General features: G+C 39.4%; 1 protein-coding gene across 11 annotated transcripts in view; it reads right to left on the bottom strand.

Annotated features, from left to right (window-relative positions):
- Positions 1 to 12,599, bottom strand: part of ARHGEF9 (Cdc42 guanine nucleotide exchange factor 9) — a 285,865-nt gene that overhangs the window by 52,437 nt on the left and 220,829 nt on the right. For all 11 annotated transcript variants that reach the window (XM_066357437.1, XM_066357442.1, XM_066357438.1 and 8 more), the window contains one exon: positions 8,937 to 9,169. In XM_066357437.1, coding sequence (XP_066213534.1) covers positions 8,937 to 9,169 — 233 coding nt within the window. The remainder of the gene's footprint in view (positions 1 to 8,936; positions 9,170 to 12,599) is intronic.

The raw sequence follows: 12,599 nt of genomic DNA, 5'->3' as shown, positions 1-12,599 counted from the left end.
CTGTGAAGACACAAAAGTACAAGTTGAATGATTCAATATGTCAGAGAATCAATGCACTAGATGGCAACCCTGACATCTACTCTCTTCTTTCTACTTAGAATAAGAGAGTCCTGGATTTCAGATAGAAGCCATGCCACATGGAATAAAAGACTATATTACTTACCCTTTTTTATAGTAAGGGGTAACTATACAACTAAATTATGTCCAGTGATATGTAAATAAAAGTGTTGAGAAGAACTTTTGAGAAACCTCTTTTAAGAAAAACAGCATAACTTTTTTTAGTTCTTACTCAATCATGATGCTTAGAATGGAGATATGATAGCTGAAGCTTTAACAATATGGAAAATAGGGATAAGGTCCATATTTCCAGGGACAGGATAACAGAAAGTTGAAAAATCCAAAGTTTCTGATGACTATGGAGCCACAAAGGCAGCCATAGATTGCTTCTTTTTTTCATGAAGTAAAAATAGATCCAAATGTTTTCTACATCATTACATTTGTGTCCCATCTGATACAACCAGCCAAGGACAAAGAGGCAGCCTCACACATGGCTTGGTACAGACAATTTACCATCTCTTCTATCACATATATCTAGGGAACTCTGCTCAAAGTCACAGTGAAATAACATATACACTGTTCCTCCTGTAAAATATATGATGGAATGCTGCATAGTGGTCAGAACACAGCCTGAAGCCAGACTCCTCGGGCTCAAACCCTAGTTTCATCACTGACTAGGGGTGTGGCCCTTGGCAAGTCTCATTCACCTTCTCAGTGACTCAGTTTCCCATTAAGTAAGAATTAGGGTAGGATTTGCTAAGAGTTAATTATCCATATAAACTATTTTACTCCCAAACTCCAGTTTCTTTTGTTTTTTGCACATCTGCCAGACCAACAGATTTCATATACTACCACATTTTATCACCTCAAGTGACAAGATGATAACTGTATCATCTAACCCAGGGGTCCCCAAACTATGGCCAGCGGGCTGCATGCAGCCCCCTGAGGCCATTTATCCTCCCCGGCTGCACTTCCGGAAGGGGCACCTCTTTCATTGGTGGTCAGTGAGAGGAGCATAGTTCCCATTGAAATACTGATCAGTTTGTTGATTTAAATTTACTTATTCTTTATTTTAAATATTGTATTTGTTTCCGTTTTGTTTTTTTTACTTTAAAATAAGATATGTGCAGTGTGCATAGGGATTTGCTCATAGTTGTTTTTTTTTTTATAGTCCGGCCTTCCAACGGTCTGAGGGACAGTGAACTGGCCCCCCATGTGAAATGTTTGGGGACTCCTGATCTAACCAGTTTATCTTGTCTCAAAACAATTCTGCTAAAAGTAAACTCTCCTATATTATGTCCTTTAAAAGTAAACTAAGCCTTTGTGACTGTTGGCTGCTGTCATTTTTTCTTCGGGATAATACTGCTGATCCATATTGAGCTACTAATGGTCTACTAATGATTCCTTGGTCTGCCTGACCTGTGATGGTACAATGGATAAAGTCTTGACCTGGAATGCTGAGATCACTGATTTGAAATCCCAGGCTTGCCTGGTCAAGGCACATATAAGAAACAACTACGAGATTACGCTTCCTGCTCCTTCCCCATTTTTCTCTCTCTCCACTCCCTAAAAAGATCAATAAACTATATATTTTAAAAAATGATTTCTAAGTCTCCAAAGCAATCCATAGATTCAATGCAATTCTTATCAAGATACTAATGGTGTATTTCACAGAACTAGAACTACTTCAAATATTTATTTGGAACCACAAAAGATGATGAATACCTGAAGTAATCTTAAAAAAATAGAAAAAAAAGTTTTAAGAGTCATGCTACCAGACATCAAACTATACTACAAGGTCATAGGAATCAAAAGAGCATGGTACTGGTATAAAAACATAAAGATCAATGGAACAGAATAGAGAGTCCAACAATCAACCTATGCCTCTATGGTCAATTAATATTTGACAAAGGAGGTAAGAACATACAATGGGGTAAAAAATGGTGTTGGGAAAATTGGACAGATGCGTGAAAAAAAAGAAATTAGACCACCTCCTTATTCCATACACAAGAATAAATTAAAAATGGATTAAAGACTTGAAAGTATTAGACACAAAACTATAAAATCCTAAAATAAAACATAAGCAGTAAAATTGCAGATATTTCTCATAGTAACATTTTTTCCGATATATATTCTTAGCTAAGGGAAACACAAGGAAAGATGAACACATGGGACTACACCACACAAAAAAGCTCTTGCACAGCAAAGGAAACCATCAAAAATATCAAAAGACAGCCCACTGAGCCTGAGCAGGTGGTGGCACAGTGGATAGAGCATTGGACTAGGACACTGAGGACCCAGGTTCGAAACCCTGAGGTCACCAGCTTGAGTGTGGGCTCATATGGTTTGAGCAAGGCTCACCAGCTTGAGCCCAATGTTGCTGGCTTGAGCAAGGGGTCACTCGGTCTGCTGTAGCCCCCTGGTCAAGGCACATATGAGAAAGTAATCAATGAACAACTAAGGAGACTAAGGAACTGCAATGAAGAATTGATGCTTCTCATCTCTCTCCCTTCCTGTCTGTCCCTATCTGTCCTTCTCTCTGTCTCTGTCACAAAAAAGTGCACTGAATGGGAAGGGATTAATATCTAATATTTATATAAAAATTATAAAACTTAACATAAAAAGTCCAATAAAAAATGGGCAAAGGATCTGAATAGACACTTTTCTAAAGAGGACATACAGATCGTTAGTAGAAATATGAAAAGATGCTCAATATCACTAATATTTAAAGAAATGCAAATGAAAACTACAATGAGATATCACCTCATACCGGTCAGAATGGCTATCATCAATAAATCAACAAACAATGATGGCGAGGGTGTGGAGGAAAGGAAACCAACTTGCACAGTTGGTGGGAATGCAGACTGGTGCAGCCACTGTGGAAAACAGTATGGAGTTACCTCAAAAAATTTAAAAAAGAACTGCCTTTTGACCCAGTGATCCCACTTCTGGAAATATATCCTAAGTATCCTAGAACACTAATTTGAAGGACTATATGCATGCCTATGTCCATTGTAACATTATTTACAATAGCCAAGTTCTGGAAACAGGCCAATTGCCCATCAGTTGATGACTGAATAAAAAAGCTGTGGTACATTTATACAATGTAATTCTAAGTGGTCATAAAGAAAAAAGAAAGAAATCATATTATTTGTGACAGCATGGATAGACCTGGAGAGAATTATGCTAAGTGAAATAAGCCAGTCATAGAAAGACAAGTGCCATATGAATTCACGGATAAGTGGAATCTAATGAACAAAATGAACTAACAAACAAAATAGACAGACTTATACACAGAGAGCTGGTTGACAGCTTTTAGATAGAGGGATAGAGCAAAAAAGACAAAAAAAAAAAAAAAACACCTTACAGTCATGAACTACAGTGTAGGGATCACCAGGAGGGGCTTGGGGTAGGAAAGTATAGAGGTGATAAAATGGTGATGGATGAGGACTTGACTTGGGAGGAGTGAACACACAAAACAATGTACAGAGATGTGCTGAAAATTGGGCACCTGAAACCTGTATAATTGTTAGCTAGTGTCACAAAAATAAACTGATTTTTAATCACCCCTCCAAAAAAAAAAGAGTGCTATAATAATGGCTCAGGTAGTGCCAGGGTACATCATTCTCTAGCTTCCTTCAGCATGAACTGCTGCGACCTATTCCCAAGTCACAGGCTGCCTCTTTCAGCAGGGCTCAGGAAGCTGTATTTAGATGACAGCTCCTGTGCTGCATGTCAGTGTAGCATGGATTTAAAGGCAATTAGAAGCTGCTGCCAGCTTAAAGACTTAGTGTGATAGATGTTAAGATAGGTAGGTCTGAAATGCAGGCCATCAGAGTGGCCTCTGAGGTAGAAGATTAGGTGGATGGAGAGTGATAAATGGCAAACAGTGCTGCCTTTGCTTACAGAACGGTGCCATGTCCCCTACCCCAACATCCAATCTTCCTTAAACTGACAAGAATGAAAACTGTGTAACAGAGAGATTTTAGAACAGACTGACAGCTGTCAGAGAGAATGGCAGCTGGGATGCTGGATTAAAAGATGAAGGGAGTAAGCACAGAAAAAAAAAAAAGCCTTTTAGACAGACAACGGTGTAGGGATTGCAGGAGGAAAAAGGGGTGGGGGAGGTGGAAGAGAGTAGAGGGGGGATAAATGGTGATGGAAGGAGACTTGACTTGGGGAAGTGAACACACAATGCAGTATACAGATGATGTATTACAGAATTGTACAGCTGAAATCTATATGGCTTTATTCACTAATGTCACCTCAATAAATTCAATAAAATATTTTTAAAAGAGGGAGTTTAGCTGACATGTCTATAATAATACAATCTGGCTCCAGTGAAACTCCTCATTAGGGGGCTGGCCCCAGACCTCATCTGGAAACTTGAAGACTCTGAGCAGGATTCAGGCTGACCACAGCCACTCACTTTTCTCACCCACTCCTAAAGCTAGTGGGGTAGGTTAGAGGTGGGGACTCTTCCTCTGTAACCATCGCGAGAAAGGCAAAAGTTGACTGACAGTATAACACAGTGGCAATGATGAATTCATGACTGAGTCAGGCATGAGGTAATAAGCAGAGTGTTAGGCAGAGGTAATAAGCATTCCTATGTAATTCTTGTCCAATTGAACTTCTACAATGATGTAAATGTTCTATATGTGCTGTCCAATAGAGTAGCCATTGGCCAAATATGGCCAGTGATTACTGAGACATGTAGCTGGTGCAAATGGGAAACAAAACCTTTAATTTTATTAATTTTAATTTAATGTGGCTAGTGATTACAATATTGGAAAGTAGAGCTCTATGCTTTACCTCCCAGAAAGTGTCATAATGCATTTTCTTGATGCCCTCAAATGAGATAGAGAAATAGCATGGAAACAGAAATTGGACTAAAAGAACGGGTACTTACAGTATTTATGTCAACAGCTTCTACAATGCAACTACCTTTTTGTTATCATCTTATCCTTCTAAATGGCATGCTCAGATAATATTGCCAGGGATAAACTTAGACAATGATAGCGAAGTTGTTGCACTTCATGTTTTCCCAAAAGTCCCTTAAACTCTCCTCGTTCTTTTTAATTCTTTTTTTCTATTTGCTGCTCTATTTGGGTGTTTTTTTCTACCTTGTCTTCTAAGTCACTGATTCAGTCTTCAGCTTCACCCAACCTACTGTTTATTCCTTCCAGTGTATTCTTGATGATAGATACTGTATTCCTCATTTCTGACTTGTTCTTTTTTTGTGGTTTCTGGATCCTTTTTATACTTGCTATCTCTTTGCTGATGTTCTCACTTTTTTTTTCTTTGAGCATGCATATAACCATTACTTTGAATTCTATATCTGACAAATTGCTTATCTCCCATTTTAGTTAGCTTTTTTTCTGGAGATTTTTCCTGTTCTGTAATTTGGGGCCTATTTTTCTCCCCATTTTGGCTGCCTCTTTGTGTTTGTTTCTATGCATTAGACAGTTCTGCTATGATTCCCACTGTTCATGGGGTGACCTTATGTAGCAGGTGCTCTGTTGGGTCTAGTGGTGCAGTCTCCTTGACCACCTGAGCTGGGTGTTCCAGGAATGGCCTTTGTGTGAATTATGTATGCCCTCCTGTTGTAATTGAGTCTTGATTGCTCTTGGTCCATCGTGTGTATGGGACTGACCTTCAGGCTGGCTGCCTATGAGGCTTTACTTTGACCAAAGTTTGTGAGCTACAGTGCAGGTGCTAACCACAGGAAGCAGAATTCACTTCATCTGGGTTTGGTGGCAACAAGATCTTCCTTTGGATATGTTCTTTGAGAAGCTATTTGGATCCTGTTCAGATGTTGTCTGAAGTTGTCTTCTGGGCATGATAGCTCTGGGCCTCTTGGGAGCAAGCCTAGCGCAAGCAAAGGTAAGACACTGCCTGTGACTTCCCTCAGCAACCTGTTCAAAGCTAAAGTAAGTGATCCAGTTTGTAGCTGCCTCTGTTGGGTTTAGTTGCACACAAGGAATCCTAGAGGCCATCCCATACCCCTGTCTTTCCCTAGAACCACAAACTCCAGAGTCTCCTCCTGTGCTTAATTAAGTGGCTCTCCTTCTAAAACCTCAAAAAGTCCTGGTTCTGAGCTGTTCTCCTCTATATCTGCGGGTGGCAAATTCAGCCACGCTGGAGGACACAGCACAAACAGTTCGGGATGGAGGAAGGTGCTAGTTGTGTGAAAAATTACAAAAAGTTGCAGCTCTGTACTGTTCTCCTATATCCCCGCATGTGGCAAATTCAGCCATACCTGTGTGCACAGTGTCTCAACAGGTCAGCTCTGGGGAGGGTACCAAATGCACCAACTGACTCTGTAATCTCCTGTCTCCTTTCAAGTGGCTAATTCAGCCAAATGTCCCTCCAGGTGTATGTTTGAGGAGAGGGAGCATTATTTGTGCTCTCAAGATGGGAAGACAGATCCTTTTTCTAAAGCCTTCCTGTCCAGTCACTCTTCATATCTCTCTAACAAGCCTCCTGCGAGGGAGAGCATCCCAAAGGTCACTGCTGGTTGCAATAGGCAGACCCCTCTGCAGGGCCAAGAACAGTAGAGTGGCTGCACCAGCAGTAGAGAGTGGCTTTGGTGGTGGAGGGATAGTATACTCCCTGTGGTAGTACTGTAACAATGGGAAAACTTGTCCCTGTGTAGGTGGTGTCTGAGTGACACAGTCCAGCTCAGTGTCCTCTGGTTTTCACTAACAATGGCTTTCCAGGCTCCTTTTTCTACTTATGCCTCTCTGGACCAGGGATCCCTACTTGGGGGTGAGAGCCCAGCTCCTCTGGGGAGGGAGTCCTGCTGCAGAAAACATCACATCTGGACATGGGGCCTTTCCTCATTTCCACCATTCTTACCAATCTCTATGTGGCTTCTTCTTCAAATTCTTGGTTATAACATCACAGGTCATCAATCCTTCAGTTAGTTATTCAGGTTGGTTTTACTATAATTTAGCTGTAAATCTGGTTTGGGGCTGGGAGCTGGTGAGTGAATTGTTCACCTACTCTGCAGCCATCTTGGAATCACTCTCTCAGCAAAGAGGACCAGGGACCCAGAGGACAAGAAGGCCTTGGGTCAGGGGTCCCAGCAGCAAGGAGAAGGAGCACATAAATGACAGATCTTACCGATTCCCACTAAACCCAATAAGACCCTGGGTTTGCTTAGACCTAAGAAACAACTTTTTGCTCTGCTTTGAAAATGGTCTCTCATGTCTAATAAGTATTTCCATAATCCCCCAGCTAGAAAACTGAGTCAAGAATGAGAGATCAGAATCCCTATTTGCAAGGTCATTCTCTACCTGCCTCCTTCATAGCTAAAAGAGCACAGAAGGCAGAATCACTACTGGTATTCTTACTCACCCAAAGAGAGAGCCCAGGGTTACTGCAATTGGATGCATATTTGAAATCTGCCAGGGATTTCAGAACCACAAAGCATATGACACAAGATTTGCTTTAAAAACGTCAACTTAAAAATGAATCCAGGGAGCCTTGGCAGGTTGGCTCCATGGTAGAACATTGGCCCAACGTTTGGATGTCCCAAGTTTTATTCCTGGTCAGGGCACACAGGAGAAGCAACCATGTGCATTTATCTCCACCTCTCCCTTCTCTCGCTCTCTCTATTTCTTCCCCTCCCACAGCCATGGCTCAATTGGTTTGACTGCATTGGACCCAGACGCTGAGAATGGTTCCGTGGAGCCTCTACCTCAGATGCTAAAAATAGATTAGTTGCAAGCATGGCTCCAGATGGACAGAGCATCAGTACCAGACCAGAGTTGCTGGGTAGGTCCTGACTGGGGCACATGCGGGAGTTTGTCTCTCTATGTCCCCTCCTCTCACTTGGAAAAGAAGAAAAGTTTTTTTTTTAATGAACCCAGAGATTGACCTAGATATTTAACATAAAGAAAACCGACTGGAAAATACCCATAGTCTTATGCAACTAGGTCTAGAAGATCCAAGAAACCAAGACAATGGAGCCAAATAAAAGTAAGCAGGCCTAATTAGAATCAGTCAGGAAGCAAAAGAAAATTGGGCAAAAGCCTTCTTCCTTCTTGGACTGTTTAATCAGAAAAGAAGCAGAGAGCTAGGCCAACAAGTCTGTGGTCAGGGATTTAATACAAATTAAATGCACTCTAGAAGTAGGCTGGGTACTCTAGATCATGAAGTAAAACATGTGAAAAGAGTGGTGGATGGTTCACTTTAGACCATCCCATTCTTGGAGATGACTCCCAGCATGTATCTTACTGGTAGTGGGTTAGAGGTGTCATTTCAATTTCATGAGAGATAATCTCCTAGGTTGATTTTGTGTTATTCTTTTGAAAATACTGAAAAACTTGGAAAAAATTTGAGGGGAACTCTCAAGTCTATTTTATTCCAGTATGTTCTGGGTCTAAGGGGAAGGTACAGTTGTAATGAGTGAGAGCAGGGTAGCAAAAACTAAAGAAAACCAATGGTTTAGCTTTGCAGAAGAAATCTAAGGTCAGTATAGTAGGACAGGTTGCTACCAAAATATTTAAATCTGCTAAGCACAGTAGAATAAACAGTTGAATAATTATTCCATCTGGGTTGATTCATTTGTTTAAACTCAGGACTAAGGAACAGGTCAGAAGCTTCCCAAAGGCAGGGTCTAAGTTTTACAATAATGATGATGCATAATGATGTATGTGTATATATTGATTTACAACTTTATAAGCAAATCTCACAAGCCTTTCCTTACTTTACACACACAAAAGCCTTGTGAGGTAAGCAAGAATATGTTCTCATCCTATTGTGCAAATAATCTAACAGAAGCTCAGAATAAGAAAAAGAACATACATTCTCAGTAAAGACCAACATGTAGAAGAAGCTTTGTCCTTCTTCCCCTGAGTCTGTTAACCTCTTACCTGTGGTCCTGGGCAGTATATTTGAGGAGTTCAGCCAACTGTAAAGGATATTTGCAGATTTTCTGAACTGGAGTCAACAGAAAACCATCAATAGCAATGTCAATCATCTGCTGCAAGAGGCGACAGGCCTCAAAGAAGTGCTGATAGCGGCTGTCCTTCATGAGTTTGGAGAGCTCCATGCAGGCGTCCAGGTGGTTGTTACAGTACTCAGAGTATATCCAGAATCCATCTTGCTGTGAGCAGAAGAGAAAAATGAAGAGAAAGTAAAAAGCTGCTGAGGATTCCAAAAGTAGATTTGGAGAAATGGAAGAACAAACCCTGTTAATATATAGCAATACTAACACAATAACAATATCAGTCTCTCCTAACTTAATTCATAATTTAATAATAAAAATAAAGGAATGATTTGGAAACTAGAAAAATTGATTAGAAAACTTCATATACAAAAATAAGTAGTGAAACTAAAAATATTCTATAAAAGTAAGGTAGTGAGGGGAGACTGGCCCTCACAATAGGAAAACATACTATGGCACTGGATCATAAAAAGAGAGAGGGCAGAGGTTCTATTTCTGGCAATGGCAGACTACAGATTTAGATAAATCGTATCATTGAGAAAATCTAGAAAAGTATAATAATTTCTGCTTTAAAGAATCACATTATCCAGAGATTCAAGCTGTCTCCAAAAATATTCCTTAGAAAATATACCATAGAGTATTTATAAGTAAAGAGACCATGATATATGCAAGTTAAACAAATGGTTTAGGGAAAAACATGTGTGTGTGTGTGTGTGTGTGTGTGTGTGTGTGTGTGTGTAAATATGCATATAGAGGGGGAAAAAGGAGAGAGTAAAGAAAGAGACAGCATATTCAAATTATAAAGTAAAAGCATTGAAATGTTATGTTAACAATAAGTGAATCTAGTTTAATGATACATGGGTGTTATTTGCTATTTGTATCATTTAAAAATATATTGTGTTGACATGGTTTCAAGTGTCTCACTCAATATAACACCCTTTACACACTGCATCATGCCCCCCATGCCCTATGTAAACTTTCTTTCCACCCCCATTTGTCCCTTTTGCCCCTCCCCTTACCTTTAGTCCCTCTTTCTCTTTGAAATTATTTCCAAGCTTAAAAAATACTCTACAAATTTCCCATACACTGTTCAATAATCATACAAAGACTACCTGATACATAAACAAAACTTAAGAGAAATAATAGACAATACAAATTGGTAGATTAAAAAAAGTTAAGATGGAGTTGTTACACATAGACTTAAAAAGGTAGTATTTAAAAAAATACTAAATAGGCAAGCTACACAGATGAAATTAGAAAAACATATCAAATAAAGAACTTATGTCTATATAAAAGATGGCTACTCTCACCATTTCTAGTTAACACTATAGGTGAGGTTCTGGTCAATATAATAAGACAAGAAAAATGAAATAGGAGGCACACATATTGAGGAACAAGAAATAAAACTATCTTTATTCAGAAATGATATAATTGTATATATATAAAATCCTAAGAAATCTATAAAAACATACTAGAACCAATTAGGAATTCAGCAGTGTGTCAGGATTCAAAGACAAAAAAAATCAATTGTATTTCTTTATCATACCAACAAAGTATACAAAATTCAAAGAAAAATCCCATTTACAATAGCAACAAAAGTTGGACACTAAGAAATCAATTTTTAAAATAAGATCAATACTGATATTCTTAAGATGGCAGGTGAGTAGGCAGACACACAGACTCCCAGCTCACACCACCAAACTGGATTACAAACTAATTTAGAAACAATCAGTGTGAAAAGCCAACTCTGGACTACAAGAACAGCTCTCAAAAACCAAGGAGCAAAGAAGAAGCCACAACAAACCTGGTAGAGAGCGCCTGAATCTCCCTGCTTACAGGAACGGGGTGGGGGGTGAGGCTGAGAACCCAGAAGGGCTCTTATTCCAAGGAAAAGAGCAGAAAATACTATTCACAGCCACTTGCCTGGCGACCAGGAAATGAAGTGTGATGAAAGGGCCGGCTTATCTTCCAAAAAGGAAGGGGAGAGAGAGAGACAGACAGTGAGGGGCAGAGGAATACAGGGGTTAACCTGAGAAACTACTCATCCAGTGCTGGAGGTGGCCATAGTTGGGTGAGGGGCTGAACCTTCCACAAAAAAAAAAAAAAGGCTAAAGTGCTTCTGGGTCACAGATCTCCAGACATCTCTCCAGCTCCAATCAGCACAACAAGACACAGCTGAAAACAAGAGGTGGGGAGAGGGGGGAAGTAACTCAGGTCTCCATGGGGATCTGAGATACACCTCCCCCTACTGAAGTTGAAAAAACAGCCCACCCCCGGAGAGAGTAACTGGCAGATCAGGCCTTCAGAGTTTCAGGTTACACCCACCACATTCGTGGATACAGTATAAATAAGCCCCCTTCTGAGATCAGTATACAAGACTATCACCTGTTAAGAAAACAAACAAATCAAGACTTCAAAGTGGCCCAAATCCAAAAGTGGATTACAAATAATAGCTGATGCCAACCCAAGAAGACCTAGAAATAACACAATTGAAAACTGGAGGCAGAAAACACCAAGCCTAGACTCACCAGCTCTACAAACAAAACAACCAAACACACAGACATAATAAGAAGACAGAGAAGTGCAGTCCAAATGAAACCACAGGAGAAACCTCCAGGACATGAACTGAGTAATATAAAAATAACCAAACTTCTGGATGCAGAGTTCAAAATAATGATTGTAACGATGGTTAGGGATCTTAGAACAACAATGGATGGTCATTACGAACACCTAAATAAAGAAATAGCAAGTATAAAAAAGGATATTGAAATATTAAAAAAGAATCAGTCAGAGATGACAAATATAATATCAGAAATGAAGACCACAATGGAAGGAATTAAAAACAGGATGGATGGAGCTGAGGATCAAATCAGCAAGTTGGAGGACAAGTTGAAAGAAGACATAAAAGCAGAGAAGAAAAAAAAAAAGAAACTCAAAAAGTCTAAGGAAACTCTTAGAGAACTCTGTGACATGAAGAGAAATAACATCCACATCATAGGGGTTCCTGAAGAAGAATAGAAAGAACAAGGGATAGAGACTTTGTTCAATCATATCATAGCTGAAAACTTCCCTAAATTAATGAGGGGAAACTCTCACAAGTTCAAGAAGCACAGAAAACTCCATTAAAGAGAAACCCAAAAAAACCTGTACCAAGACACATCATAATTAAAATACAAAAACTAAGTGATAAAGAGAAAATATTAAAAGTTGATAGAGTAAAAAAGGCTATTACCTACAAAGGATCCCCCATAAAAATGACATCCAACTTCGCAACAGAAACACTTGAGGCCAGAAGGGAATGGCAAGAAGTATTCAAAGTAACGCAGAACAAGAACATACAACCAAGAATACTTTATCCAGCAAGGCTATCATTTAAAATTGAAGGAGAAATAAAAAGCTTCCCAGACAAAAAAAAAAAAAAAAACCCTCAAGGAATTCATTACAACCAAATCAATGCTGCAGGAAATGTTAAGGGGCCTGTTGTAAACAGATCAAAGTGGGAAAAGAATACAGAAAAAGAGGAATATAGCTTTAAAGAATAAAATGGCAATAAACAACTACATATCAATAATAACTTTAAATGTAAATG

This window comes from Saccopteryx leptura, chromosome X (genome assembly GCF_036850995.1).
Source record: "Saccopteryx leptura isolate mSacLep1 chromosome X, mSacLep1_pri_phased_curated, whole genome shotgun sequence".
NCBI classification, from domain to species: domain Eukaryota; kingdom Metazoa; phylum Chordata; class Mammalia; order Chiroptera; family Emballonuridae; genus Saccopteryx; species Saccopteryx leptura.
The sequence above is the reverse complement of the archived record's forward strand: the minus strand, read 5'-3'. Positions and strand labels throughout refer to the sequence as shown.